The 15006-nt window shown below is 39.2% G+C and overlaps 1 protein-coding gene across 1 annotated transcript in view; it reads left to right on the forward strand.

Moving 5' to 3' along the window:
- The window catches only part of SI (sucrase-isomaltase), a 205953-nt gene that overhangs the window by 66554 nt on the left and 124393 nt on the right, over window positions 1-15006 (forward strand). The window contains exons 35-37 of the mRNA XM_043522682.1: window positions 1170-1304; window positions 4065-4149; window positions 5236-5374. Coding sequence (XP_043378617.1) covers window positions 1170-1304; window positions 4065-4149; window positions 5236-5374 — 359 coding nt within the window. The remainder of the gene's footprint in view (window positions 1-1169; window positions 1305-4064; window positions 4150-5235; window positions 5375-15006) is intronic.

Raw genomic sequence — 15006 nt, forward strand, 5'->3', positions numbered from 1 at the left:
TTTGCCTTGCAAATCTTCATGCAGTTAATAAAATTCAGTGCCCTAATGTGATGTTTGTTTCATTTAAATATTTTATAAAGCTTATCCTACCCCATCATGTGCTTAAGGCTCGACCCTGCGACAACACCCTTAGTTGACTTCAGTAGGAGTTCAGGGCAAACTACTTCTTGTGGGATTTGAACCCAAGCAAAATTAAGATCTACACTCAATTAAAAGTAAAATGGTGAACTAGTCAAAATATTAAAATTAATATGATAAATGCATAATTTCAAAGCTCAGACCAACTATTAGCTATGAAGTCTCCCATGTATGTGGCTAGATTATAATCCTCTGTTGTCCTCACATTCATTGAGAACATCATATTTTTCCCTATTCAAGAATAGTCTCACTGAGTTTAAGTTTTGCCTCTCTAGGCAAATTATCTTTCTGAGCCCTAAGTAACCAGTATGATCAGACACAAACTGATAAAAATGTGTGTGTTATCTAGGGATTAGAGCAGAGGGTAAGAACCTGATTTTCATTTACATTAAGTCTAGTTATGCCATTCTATTTCAGGGGGTTTATACTACTGCCCATCACCATAATAGCTGAGCCATTGGTGCTCATTTATGCTCTGGCAACGTAAAGGGGCTTAAAGTGAGTGTACATTTCTGATCTAAGGCCCCTTGTTACAGCTAGAGTATTGTAAAGAAGTCTTCATGTAAATGCAAATCAGACTCTTAAGAGTCAGAACTTTGAGGTTAGTTTCCGGGCTCTGCACTGATTTGGAGTGGTGTTCGTCACAATTCACTCTTGACTTTCTGTGTCTCAGCTTAAACATTTGAAAATTCCAGAAGTGGTTAAACTGTACTATGGAATGCTGATCCACATTTATTTTTAAAGAAAAACCTAAAATGCATATTGACATATAAGCCTTCTTATTTTTTTATGTTCCTATTATAACTCAAAAATAACTACACCATTTCTCCAAGTGTTACAACCCATATAAAAGTAAAATCTTTTAATCCATCAGCATGATAAGAATCACAGAAAATGGTGTTTATAGTTAGAAGTGTTCAAACCATTACCTAGGAAATCAGAAACCATACAAAATTTGCATGGTTGGAAATCCAATAATTCCATCTCAATAATACGTATCTTTCTCTCTACGTTGCCTGTTACTTTTACAGCTATATAGAGCTTATGCAGCTTTCCCAGATTTTTTCCGCAACACCACAGCTCAGTGGTGGCAAAGAGAAATAAGAGAATACCACACTAACCCAAATCAACCAGAGAAAAGTGTGAAGTTTGATGGCTTGTGGATTGTAAGTGTATATATTTTCTCTGTTTTATAGCTAGGTTTTTTGTTCATTTTTTTTTGTTTACCTTTGGTTTTAATAATTATAGGAAAATCTTGCTGAAGTAAAAAAGTATTTTAAATTACTGAAACTGTTTTTTAGTGTTTCTATGGGTTGGTTCTAAATCTTGAAGAATGTGCAGATGTGCCCGACTCTCAAAGTTCAGAGCCAGTTCTGGATCAAAACTTCCCCGAAGTTTGGCCTGTCCAGATTCGGGGTTTAGGGTTTGTGCATTATAGATATAGGGGCCAAGCAGGATGTTTATATTGCAGGTCTACACTCCCTCCAATTTGGTAGGGCTCATGTCCAGGGTTTTAGTTTGGACCCATTGAAAAATAACATATTGTCTTGATATAGTGGTAGCAGATTAGCTCTATAATCTTAGTGGCAGAGCCCAAATTACCATGGAAACCTGCATGTTAATCCCACCTGTAAATTCAGTGGGTTTGCTTACTTGCTGCTGTGTGTTAAGGACAGTGGGTTGGAGAGACTTCTTCAGTTTGTGATGGATCTGCACCTGCCTCTCCCAGCTCCATTACAATATTCTCTCATGCCACGGTCTGGTGTGGTTGTTGCATGTGGCATATTGTGCTCTGATATGCAGTAGAATGATCACCCCATCATTGCAGTAGAATGATCACCTCACACAATTATGAAGGCTACACTCTCCCTCAGCATAAGAAATGAAAAATATGAAAGTTTATCTGACTGACTTTTCCCATACTACCTTGTGATTCAAAGAATTCCTTTATAAATCCAGTCATGCCTAACTCCTTTTCACACCCATTCCTCTCAGAAAGTAAGCATGAAGAAGTTCAGTTGAATTTGTTAGGAATATGTTACTGATGGTCAAAAATTAGCTGTTTTGTTAATACAACATTATCTGCTGAAGAGCAAGTCCTAATTCTTTTATTATTGATATATTTAATTTCATTACCTAATTAACATTATCTTCATTCCCTCCCCCTCTACCCCCCCCCCCCCCACCATGTTTAAAATATGCTTTTAGGATGATTTTTCTTGTAAACACTTGAAGTCTCCCGAACAGTTTGCTACGACTGCCATCTCTGCAGGACAACTGCAGAACTATGCTAGATGGAGTGTTTTGTTTGTTTCTAAAATGGAATAGACATGCAATAGCTATGGGAGATATCTAATGTTAATATATTGTTGTCTCAAAGAAGAGAAGTGCCTAGGCATCCAGTAAAATGTTTGGTATCTTTCAATAATGCCACCCGTGTTGTATTTATTTAACCAGTGGACAACATAATGTAGCAACCAAGGCCACACAAACTATTACATGTTTTGAAGGTCAGAGATGAATAATTTAAAATGAGATCTATGTAAATAATAATTTATCTATGTACAAAACTTCTAATACATAAGAGTTTAAAAATTAGTCCAGTACCTTCAATAATCACCATGGGCCACATCTCAAAGATCCCATCACAGAATTTGTTATTTCCCTGGAGACTTTCTATACCTGTATCTATGCTTTCATTCTAGGAAGCAGGATATTAAGGAAGTTTCCCAGCAGAGACTCAGTTAATTTATTCAGCTGGCCCTCTGAAAAAGAAAAAGAAACATTTAGGCTGGGATTTCTCAAAATACCTAAGGAAGGTAGGGGCCCAAATTTCAGTGGGATTTGGCCACCCAAATCCATTAGAGTCCTTTAAAAATCACAGCCTTAAACTCTAAGGGCTGAGTTCATCTTGGACTCTATACCAGTTTCTGCTGGCATCAACCCTTCAGCAAGATCCTGACAGTCTGTCACTGGGGAACTGCCACAAAGGAATGTGGCTGTAATCTCTGCTCTGCCAGAGTCATGCAGAAGGCGGAACACATACCAAAAAGTATGCATTACTTGATAAGAAGAGAGGTGTCTGTGTTCAGAGGATGCGTTGATCCACTGCATCAGATCATCAACCTCTGCAGGCAGCACTCCTGTGTAGTCCCAGTGACAAACTATAGCACCAGTTCTGGAAAGCACTTAAACACATATTTAAATTTAAGCCCTTTCTCACAATAGCTGAGTGGTTAAGGCACTCACCTAGGATGTGGCAGATCACCTCTGTGTCTGATGTGGAATAGGGATTTGAACCCTCATCTCCCATTTCTCAGGAGAGGTGCCCTAACCACTGCACTGTGGGTTAGGTTTGCTCAAGCTTTCCTGTTGAAACTGTTCCACAGTATATAAATAATAAATAGGCATTGGGCCAGAGAGAGAGTCATTCTCTTTCTATAGACAGGCCATTGGTTAGATCACTGATCTCGAATCTGGGAGATCCCAGTTCAAAATCCCTGTTCCAGTGACTAAGAAGGAGCTTCCCAAAGGTCTCTGTGAGTTCAGAGGATCTGCCATGGAGGAAACTATTCTGTCAGTATCTTGGTAGCTCGGTTTGTCAGTAGATCCATTGTAACCTTGCATGTTCAGGGGGTTATAAATTGAGCATAAACAAACTGTTGCAAGCTAGAGCCTTGCATATTAGATCTCAGATGGGTGCATTGTTTTTCCTTTCCTTTTCTTTTTTTACAAATGTAAATTTTGATCACTATCATGTCAAGAAAAGGTAAATTGGCTGAAACACTAATGTTAAAAAATGCAACTGTAAATGCTCTTGAAGGAGTTTTATTATGCATCTCTTTGCAAAATAGCATTTAATATGTCACATAATTGAAACAAACAAAATTCATTTTAAAATGTTCATTTTTTCTTTACGTTTTTAGGACATGAATGAACCAGCAAGCTTTGTTCATGGAGCAGTTGAAGACTGTAGAAACCAAGAGCTAAACAATCCTCCCTATATGCCCAGTAAGTATAGTAACTATCTTGTACTTCCGTAAGCGACTCTATTTATTGCATCATTCACTGAGACTTCATCTCGGGCCAAAATTGTCAAACTCTGATGCCTTATTTAGTAGCTAAATAAAAGGGGCTTGATTTTTTTCAGAGATTCTGTGCATACACAACTCCTGATTGCAGTGAGGAGCTGTGCTTGCTCAGGATTTCTGAAAATAAAGCCACTTTTAGTTAGGTGCCTACATAACATAGATTTAGAGGCCTAAATCTAGGCATGTTTGGAAAAAATGGCTCCAAGCATTTTGATCAAACTGTCTGTAGATTACTTTGTTTTTCACATGAACAATGCAGTTCAGTTTCAAGTATTTAGAGAATATTTTCCCTACCTCCTACCTTTAGCAAAAGACTTGATTTAAACAATTCAATTTAAAAATCACAGAGCGTGGCTTGGGGAAAACACAGAATTCATAATAAAATAAAAATTTTCTTCATTCCACAATTTAGAGACTTCAGGGTCATAGCTTGTACACTATTGGCTCAGTTTGTGCTAGAGCCATTATAAAATATGGGACTTTAGCAGAGAATACATTAACAAGTAGTTATCCAGGAGGATATTTTCAAAGGCACAAAAAGGTCCCTTTGAAAGTTCTTTGAGCTGTTGAAAATTTTCCTCCTAATGTTCTACTCATGTAAGACTACTATCATGTTTACTTCTTCCTTCACTGCTTTCATACACAGTGTCTCAATATTAATTTTTGTAGTTGTCCCTAGCTTAATACTTACAGATATTTTCCCATTATTCAGGTTATATGGATGATGTGGAGAGATGCTTCTAAAGATCTGCAGCATCCTCTGAGTTAAGAGATCCTGTTCATAAAGGCTGAGAACATGAGATTATTATAGTAATTTTGTAGCTCCAAATTAGTATACAGGATTATTGGGAACAGCTAGTATTCAAAATCTAAATTGTCAGAAAATTTAGAATGGTATTCTTACAGAAAACAAAGCAAAACAAAACCCCACTGCACAGGCAGTTAAATATGGTAAACAATTTGGTATGATTTAACGGTACAGATATTTAAACTTCCTTCTCATTAGGGTTGGAATCACAGTCACGTGGGTTGAATCACAAAACCTTATGCATGGAAAGCGAGCAGTTCCTGCCAGATGGAACCCCTGTTAGACACTATGATGTGCATAATCTCTATGGATGGTCACATACAAAACCTACCTATGAGTAAGTTGTTTTATTCCCCTCTCCTCTTGAGAAGCTACTCTCTTTGTTGTTCCACAATAATCCAGGCACCTCTTTACTGACAGTAATAGTTGGAAACAGTTAGCAACTGGAAATTTTTAAAAATACAACAAAGTATAAACACCATCTCTGTAAAGTTTACAAACTTATTAGCCAAGTTTTCAAGGGCATACGCTCAATCCGATAGCTTTTCTCTGCCTGTCTGTCTATATGTACTCAATAACTTTTGAAAGCCACATCCAATCAATTCCAAAATTTCAAGGAACATTCTAGGCATCAGTGAGAAATACCTATCAATTCTGGGGAAATTGAAAAACCAAAAGAGTGAAAATGCAGGGCACATGGAGCCCCTTTCCTCTGTTTATCAGAGCCACAGCTTCAAGCACCTCTGCAAGAGTCTGTAGACCAAAGAACGGGTTGATGACACCCATTAATGCCTTCCAGCATAACAATACCCCTATCTCATCTCTGTCTATCCTCCCAATAGAGATTAACATGTTGACACTCTGAAAGAGTTATCTCCCAGACAGAATGAAGACAAAGAATTGTGTGAGGGAAGAGGTTTTGTGGGGGGTGAAGTGCAGGTGTGTACACATGGCCTGGAGGGGGAGAATAGGAGGCCCTGGTATCCGTGTGGAGGGAAAACAGGGGGAAGGAGGGAATGGTGGGTTCATACAGAGCCCATGCCATGTGGCAAGGGATAATGGGAGAATAGGGGCATACAGAGCCCAGGACATGGGGTAGTGAGCAACCCTGGTATGGGGAGAAAGGGAGAATAGGGGCACATGCAGAGCTGCAGGCTCTGGGGTACTCTGGTGGAGAGGGGTAGTGAGGGAACACAGAGCCCCTGCCGTAGAGGGAGGGAATGGGGGACTCAGAGCCCCAGGCATGAGGGAGGGAGCAGAGGGAGTTGCAGGGACTCTCTTCAATAGAGAGAGATGGGAGGAAGGTACATAGGGAGCTTGTGGAACATGAATGGAAGCAAGGAGCCCCTAATGGAGGGAAGCAAGGAGCCCCTAATGTGTGCAATGAGCTCAGCCTACAGACTCTATGAAGCGTGTGACCCTCTGTTATTTTTTACTTTGACTTAGGCAAAATATGCTTCGAATTAATGTTTTGTGTTCAGCTATTTATATCTCTGACCCACCTTATTATATTTAATTGATACTCTCTCTTTTTTGTCTGCTCTTTGTTCCTGATTTGAAAGATGAATTGTTTCAAATATATAAGGAGCATGATTGATTGGTGATGTTGAGTTTAGCGGTAACTTGGAGACTTCTCTGGCTTTAGTTGTGTCACCAGCATAATATATTATGAGCTCAGTCTTCACAGCCACAGCAATGTTCTGACTTACTCTGGCTGGAAGAGTTTCCTAGACACTGTGCTTCAGCCCTCTCTTTAATATAGCTGCCATTTTCAGTTGCCACACTGAAATGCTCTCTTCCCACCCCAACCCTGCCATGACCATAACTTGCATGTTTTCTTTTGTGTCCAGGAGGGACTGTCCCACAGAAGGGGCTGGCATAAAGCTACTATGGCAGCTTTGCCAGGAGAAACGTCAGTTGTGCAAAGCAACTGTAAATTTGACGCAGCTGGTGCCTCTTTATAAGGGCATCCTCAGTGTGGCGACCTTGGCAAAGGTAAACAGGGTGCCCATAAGCCTGGCTATCCCCTGCTTCTTTAACAGCCTTTTGGGGGCTGTTGACAGCCAGTGTAAGTTAGATCATTCCTGTTTTAATATTAAAGTTGGGACCAGCATAGTGTTTGAAGGGGTGTGGGATCAGGGTATTGTAAATATGAGTTAAAGCCACGTTTGCATTCCTTACTCCCACACTGGGCTGATTTTCGTATCCGTGGGTATATTAGCAGTTGAAGGTAGCTGTATAAGGGAAGAGTGGGGGGAAATACCTAACAAATCACTGCTTGTATTCTGCATCCATTTTCAAGTCAACCCAATGCATGTGCTGAAGATGAAGAATTCACATTCATATGGCTGATTCTCTCACCACAAAAAGAAACACAGTCTAACGTGTAATGAAGCATGCTTTGTTTTGTATTTCTCTCTTTTTCCTCTTCATAGTTTCCTTTATAGTTTTTCTCATATCTTTCTGTTTCACACATCACACTTCTGAACCTTCTTGCTTGGCAGTATGCTTTTCATCTAACATGAGGTTTACGCAAAGGGCAGACTGAAAGGATCCAGAAACAGCTTGTAAGAGCACAGTTAATTGGAGTTAGAAGCTGGAAAATGTAACACATTTTTCATGCAAGTACCATACATGTTAAGGATAAATGGACTAGGTTTATGTTCTTGTTTTCTTGTTCAGTGTTTGCCTAGTGCTAATAGATGAGAAAAGAGGGAAAAGCTGTAGGCTTTCAAGAAGCTGGGATCTCTTTCCTATGAGCAGAATTTCAAGTGACACTGTTGTTGCTGACTTGCACTGTCTACTGGAAGAAACTAGCGTTCAGCCAAAGCAGGTATTTAAATAGAAAACCAAAACAAAGCTCTTTCAGAACCTTATGTTTCTGTGATCACCTGTGCTTTAAACAAAATATAGTCCTTTCCTGCATACTGTACTTTTCTATTGCTGAGTGTTACATCAATGGGAAACAGTCTTACAAGTTTGTGTGTGTGTGTAGGTACTGAGTGAAAGCTGTTTATTCCTGGAAAACGTACCTGAGAGATTAGGTGCACAGTAAAGTAGCTTTGTATTTCAATATGCATAATGCATAACAGGAAGTTGAAAACAAAAGATAGATAATAATAATTAATAAAAATAGGTACGTACACAAGGTTTACAGTGTCTACGCTCTGGTCTATACTAAAAAAATTACCTGTATTCTCAAACCACATCCAGATCACTCGAGTCAGTGACCAACAACTTTAGGTCTCTTTTTTTCTCCTGGCCATTTGACAGATTGACTTCTTTCCTAGAGCTTTTTTAAAAAGCATCCAGTCATACCATTTCCTTGGACAAACCTCTCTAATGCCTTTGTGTTCTCTTTCTAATTCTGTCCAGTCCATGACAGACCTTCTCTGACATAACTGGAGGTCTTCCAGCAGAAACCTAGACCTACTCAAAAATCTCTCTGGGAGATAGAAAATCCATATCTCCCTATCTTAGCCAGCCTCTCACAGCAAGGTTGATGACTCACCAGACCTCTCCACCTCTCCATTGCAAGGTGGGAATGGTGCTATTCTTTCTTTTCTCTGCAGTGACCATACCTGAGACACTCTGTCTGACTGAAAAAGTTTTCTCTCCTGTCAGGTGACCTCTGAAAGGTCATCAGGAAGAGTACTGGAAGAAGTGGTACTTTCTCTATCTGAGGGAAAGGATGGCAACCAGAGCACTGTCTCTGCTCTTAGTTATGGAGGGAACCAGGTGCACCCCTAGCTTCCTCCCTCTTATCCACTCACTCCTGAAACTCCTAGGACTCGCCTTCCTTTCCACCAACTCTACAACCTCCTTACCTCCTGATAGACACCCCTCATCTGTAAAATGGGGACAACAGCACTTCTTTACCTCACAGGTATGTTGTGAGAATAAATACATTAAAGATTATGAGGCATTCAGCTACTATCATGATGAAGGTCATATGAATACCTGTATAGATGGATGGTACTCTGCCACCCACTCACAGAGGTCCATAGATACCCTTCCCTGCAACAGAGGGGTTTTTTAGCGGAAAAGGAGAATCAGTCCCCCATATTGCTATGCTAGGCTACAGAGGCTTCAGGCATGCAATGATATGGTTACTTGAGAACCTCAGCATTCATTTAAAAACAAATAAATAAGTTTATAGCACTTATGGTTGCAGAGAACATATGAAACCGTTAAGACTAAAAAAAGGCAAAAGATCAAATTTATAATTTTTTGTAGATATTGGGATTTTAAAATAAGTATTACGTCTTTACAAAATATTGTTTTTAAGTCTAGCTTTAGTCTAGCCTTGACAGAACAGCTAAGTGGAAGATGGTAGCAAGATTTTCTGTGTGTGTGTGTTCTAGCTCTAACTACTCACTCTCCTTCTCACTCTCTCTCTCACGGCCAGCACAGTTTCTCCAACCAGGGATTGTGTGTCACTAGTAATACCTAGAAGAATGTCCAGCTCTTGCCTAGCCAGCTTGAAGGAGCTGGAGGAGTAGAGAACAGTAAGGAGAAGGGGGCGACAAGATGGCTGCCAGAGGGCCTTGTGTAACTCATAGTCAGTGGGTATGTCTACACTGCAACATTCCCTTCCCCAATCCCGTGGGAGTGAGTCGCAAAGCCTGGGTTCCAGCCCAAATAGGAATGTCTACACTTGCTATTTTCAGCCCCATAGTGTGAGCCCAAGTCAATCAACCTAGACTCTGAGACTCTCTGCGGTGGGTTTTTTTCTGCAGTGTGGACATACCTGGTGTATGTGGTGATCTCCTCTGTACCTAATCTGCAGAGGCTATGAGTCTGTTAGAACCTTCTGCTAGTGAGCTTGGCTCTTTATCTAAAGTTGTAGAGACTTCTGATTTTTATTTCAGGAGATCCCTGATTCAGTCTCTGATATTGACCAAGAAGGCAGCTGTCATATTTGCTAAGAGGGAATTAAAGAGGTCAGGAGCTATAAGGAGGAAATAGCTGGGGACCCAAAGGAGACAAACTGAGGAGGGGTCAGTGGCAGAATGGGAGACTCTATGTGGCAGGAGCCTGTGATCCTTTTGGAGAGGTTTGCAGATTACTTTCTTTTTCAATTTGTGTCTGTCCTTCCACACTTCGGTAAATTGTATTCACAGAAACAAGCAAATCTCTCTCACTGAAATGTGAGGCTGTTATGAGTGTATGTACTTTTAGTGTGCCAGTATTTTACTAATAGCTGAGATATATCAATATTGTCTCTAGCACAAGTGTGTCTTGTGCTAGAGACAATATTGATATATATAAAATATATATAACATTGATATAGCTGAGATATATCAATATTGTCTCTAGCACAAGTGTGTCTTACCAAAGAGGATTCTGCTCTGATAACTGGAATCTGAAGCAGCAAAATTGTTTTGTGTCCTTTGGAATTTTTTTTCAATTGCTGAATTTAATTCTTCAAAAGAAACTCAGTGTCTTGGTTTGAGTCCAGCCGTTTCACAATCACCCTCTCAGAGCAGATGTGATTTTCAAGTCACGTTTTAAAAAAAAGAGTTTATCCAAGTCTGATATTACAGAAGATTATTTTCTCATTTGCCTGGCAGAAATTAGTTGTACACAGATTCTAATGACTTCATCCATATAATTTTTATATTGTGCAACCTTAATTGCTGCCTGGCTTTATCAGAGAAGATGGTCATGTTGCTATTCCTAATATAGTTTAATTTTAGATGCCATCAAAGGTTTTCTTGTCCCAACACATTCAGACTCAACATGCTGCATTTTCAACTGAGATATCTATTATGAGACAGCTACCAAGGCCATCTTGAGACAGTGCTCTGCATTGTAAACAAGATCAGTCAATCATAAAAGTGCTCACTCTGCTGCTCATTTACAAGACGGAACTATCCTCAGCATTTTGATCAGCTGTTAAGAGAAGTAATTACCCAACAATAACCTAAGTAATTAAAGTAATTAAAATATGAAATAGCCTTTTTCTTCCAGGTATAGCTGTGATGGACTGCTTAATTATAGCACTGATATTGTTTTGGTCTTATGGTATATATCAAGCTACGGTATGTGAATTTGTTATTTTAAATGCAGGGCACTGTGTATGCATTCTTGAATTAACATCCTTCAGAAAAAATAAGAAATAATATTAAACAGGGAAATTAGTGAACTTTTTATGTAAATGATATGCATAAGCCTTTCTCATTAACAATTTATTTTCTCAGTTCCAAGACGAACTTTATTATATGTTAATTCCTTACTGAGTAATATCCTATCCTATTTTAGATAATGTCTGATCTAATGATAATATATCTAGGTTGTTTCATTTCCAATTCAATGAGCAAGCAAAGAACAGCATTTTTCTATGGGTCTTAATGACCTTAAAGCCCTTGGTAACTTTGATATTACCATAAAGAAAGAAAATATCAAGGCCACTTGAATTTTTGACTGAGTGGATGTTATATTTGGAAGTATGCCAGTGCATCACTGTCAATCAAGGCACTCACAGAATTGCTGACAGGACAGTAAGGAATTTCTGATTCTTATACTGTCAGCCAAACCAAAGTACAATTTGGGAATTGTCTGTAGACCAGTGGTTCCCAAACTTGTTCCTCGGCCCACGCCGCTTCCAGCAGCTCCCATTGGCCTGGAGCAGCGAACCACGGCCAGTGGGAGCCGTGATCGGCCAAACCTGTGGACACGGCAGGTAAACAAACCAGCCCGGCCCGCCAGGGGCTTTCCCTGCACAAGCGGCGGAACAAGTTTGGGAACCATTGCTGTAGACGATAACGTAACACTGATGGGAATATTATCATTGCTTCTGAGTATTAAGGATAAAATTAAATCTAGTGATTTTTTTTCTGTTTTTAAAAGGTTTACCTGAACAGCAGAAATGACAAAGATAAATGACAGTTTATTCAAACACTTCTTATACTTGAAAATATGGTCAAAATATCTATTTAAAAATCTTAAATGTTCCAAATTTATTTTCTATGCCAGCATTAAGATGGTATAATACCATAATTGAAGAAGTGCCATAGTAGTACACATGGGAGCAATCAGAGTCAAGAAATAATGATGCAAAGTACAATTTTCTTATCAGGAGGTTCAATATAGCTTACATATATGAACCTAATGAAAGATGTTTTCTGGCCATCATTCTGGAATGGCTTCAAGTTAGACTATATCATACAGCACCTGCACAATCCAGGGGCAAAATTCTGACATTTTCTCAGGGAAAAGAATGGGACAGGGGACTGGAGCTATTTCCTGAGCATTTTGCCAGAACAGATCAGACGCAGGCAGGAGGACTCAGGGAGAGGATGCTTACTGTTGTTTCAGAAATTGAGAGCATTTCCTCCCCGAGTACCATCTACTTGACCCCACAAGGTGCACAGATGGATCAGGGCCCTGGCTAGCCATGACCCTTAGATAGTCGAGTTGTCTCTACTCTACCCCTAATGCTAAGGAAATGCTAGCTGCAGCATTCTTACTTGGTCTTGTGTGATACAAGATGGAAAGGTAAAGCAGAGATGATCTTGGTGCCTTTCATACTTCATATGGCAGCATCAAAATGTATTACCCTCTGTACTGTGAAAAGGATTAGCCAAAATGTGTATTGCCCTCCGTATTGTGGAAAAAAAGTAGTCTTGCACCTCAAGAAGTTTATAGTCTCTATTCACAAAACTGGGGAAAGAAGATTAAACAGAATACTTTGTAAGAAAACTTCAGGATAACAAAAGCATTTCAGCAGAATGAACTTCTAAAACATATAGGCAATCAGTAATTATTTACGCTAGCGTACTGCCTGGTGGTACTTTTTCAATAGTACTTTCCTAAAATGTAAGTACAAAAGTACTGACAATCACAGCCCCCCCGTCTTAAAGATACTGTCTTAAAAATGAGTTCTTTTTATTTGTCTTCTGGTTTTTAAACCTTTTTGGTTTCACTCGGGTCACATTTTTTAAAGCTTTTCTCTGCAACCACAAGGGCTAAACGTGTACTTTTTTTTTTTTTTTTAACAAAAGCAGAGATTATCACATAAGCATTTGTTTGTCAGAACTGGGTCTTTAAGTAAAATATCAAATATCACAGTAAAATCACAAGAGTTGGCCACCGTGGTACAGATACTTATTGAATGGAGCAGCAATATTGAAGTTCATTTTTATCAAAAGATGAGAAAGCTGGGGCTATAAAATCATATTCTTTGGATACCTGAGTTGTGCATTGTAAGTCACTGAGCAATAATTCCTAATATGTTACTGGTTCATGGAAGAATCTGCTGGCACATCGTTATTCAGGGATTAGAAAAATAATAGTATTATGCATATATGTATATCACCTTTTTATTCTGAAAAACCCAAAGCACTACAACAATGAAATTCATCCACATTTGATATGGAAAGGTGTAAGATTAATTGGTATACAGAGCAGTACACAAAACCTGGGGGGCAACAGAGACAAAGGGCTTACCCTGATGAAAGTGACATGGGCTTATCAATGTCTGCAAAAAGCAATCAAGATCTCTCTCTTTAAACTCACATCTAAAAGTCCTGCATAAACTGTAAATTGCATGGAACTCAGTTTCTCTCTCTCTCTCTCTCTCGGATAAAGGGCTGAGCTGGCCCTTCTAGAAAGTTTAGATATTTCAAACCTGAGTCTTAGACCCCCTAAATCATCACCAAAAAAGGCTCGAACTCTTGAAAAAAACTGAGGACAAGTATGCCTGTCCTCCACTTTACCATTGCCTCTGTCCAAGCTGTAAACAAGAGACCTTAATCTCCATTCAGCAGGACTCTCTAGGCAGTGGCCTCCAAAACAGAGTTTCCATTTACGATTTTGTAGCACTCCAATTGGAACTTTTGTTTTATGTAGTTCATAGATTCTAAGGCCAGAAGGAACTATTGTCATCATCTAGTCTGACCTACAGTATAGCACAGGACATAGAGCTTCTCCAACATAATTCCTGGAGCAGATGTTTTAGAAAAAACATCCAGTCTTGATTTAAATATTGTCAGTGATGGAAAGTCCACCACAACCCTTGGTAAATTGTATCAATGATTAATTACTCTCACCATTACAAATTTGCGCCTTATTTCCCATCTGAATTTGTTAAGCTTCAACTTCTAGCCATTGGATCATGTTACACCTTTCTCTGTTAGATTGAATAGCCCATTATTATACATATGTTCCCCATTTAGGTACTTATAGATCATAGTGAAGTTAGCCCTTCTCTTTGTTAAGCTAAATTGATTAGGCTCCTTGACTATCACTATAAGGCAAGTTTTCTAATCCTTTAATCATTCTTGTTGCTCTTCTCTGAACCGTCTTATCAACATCTTTCTTGACCTGTGAACACCAGAACTGGATATAGTATTCCAGGAGAGGACACACTAGTGCCAAATACAGAGCTAAAATAGCCTCTCTACACCTACTTGAGTTTCCTCTGTTTATGCATCCCAGGATCGCATTTGTTCTTTTGGCCGCAGCCTCATACTGGGAGCTTGTGTTCAGCTGATTATCCCCCTCAGCCCCAAATCTTTTTCAGAGTCAGTGCTTCCCAGGATAGAGTCCCCCATTGTGTAAGTATGGCCTACATTCCTTGTTCCTAGATGTATACATTTATATTTAGCTGTATTAAAACACGTGTTGTTTGCTTTTGCTCAGTTTTCCAAGTAATCTAGATTGCTCTGAATCAGTGATCTTTTCTCATCATTATTTACTACTCCCCCAATTTTTATGTCAGCTGCAAACTTTTCCCAGGTCATTGATGAAAATGTTAAACAGTGTGGAGTCAAGAAACGATTCCTGCAGAACTTCACTGGAAACAGACGTGCTTAATGACAATTCCCTATTGACAGTTACATTTTGAAACCCATCAATTTGCCAGTTTTTAATCCATTTAATGTGTGCTGTGTTAATTTTATATTGTTCTAGTTTTTTAATCAAAATGTTATGCAGTGCCAAGTTAAATGCCTATAGAAGTCTAAG

This window comes from Chelonia mydas, chromosome 9 (assembly GCF_015237465.2).
Source record: "Chelonia mydas isolate rCheMyd1 chromosome 9, rCheMyd1.pri.v2, whole genome shotgun sequence".
Classification (NCBI taxonomy): Eukaryota; Metazoa; Chordata; order Testudines; family Cheloniidae; genus Chelonia; species Chelonia mydas.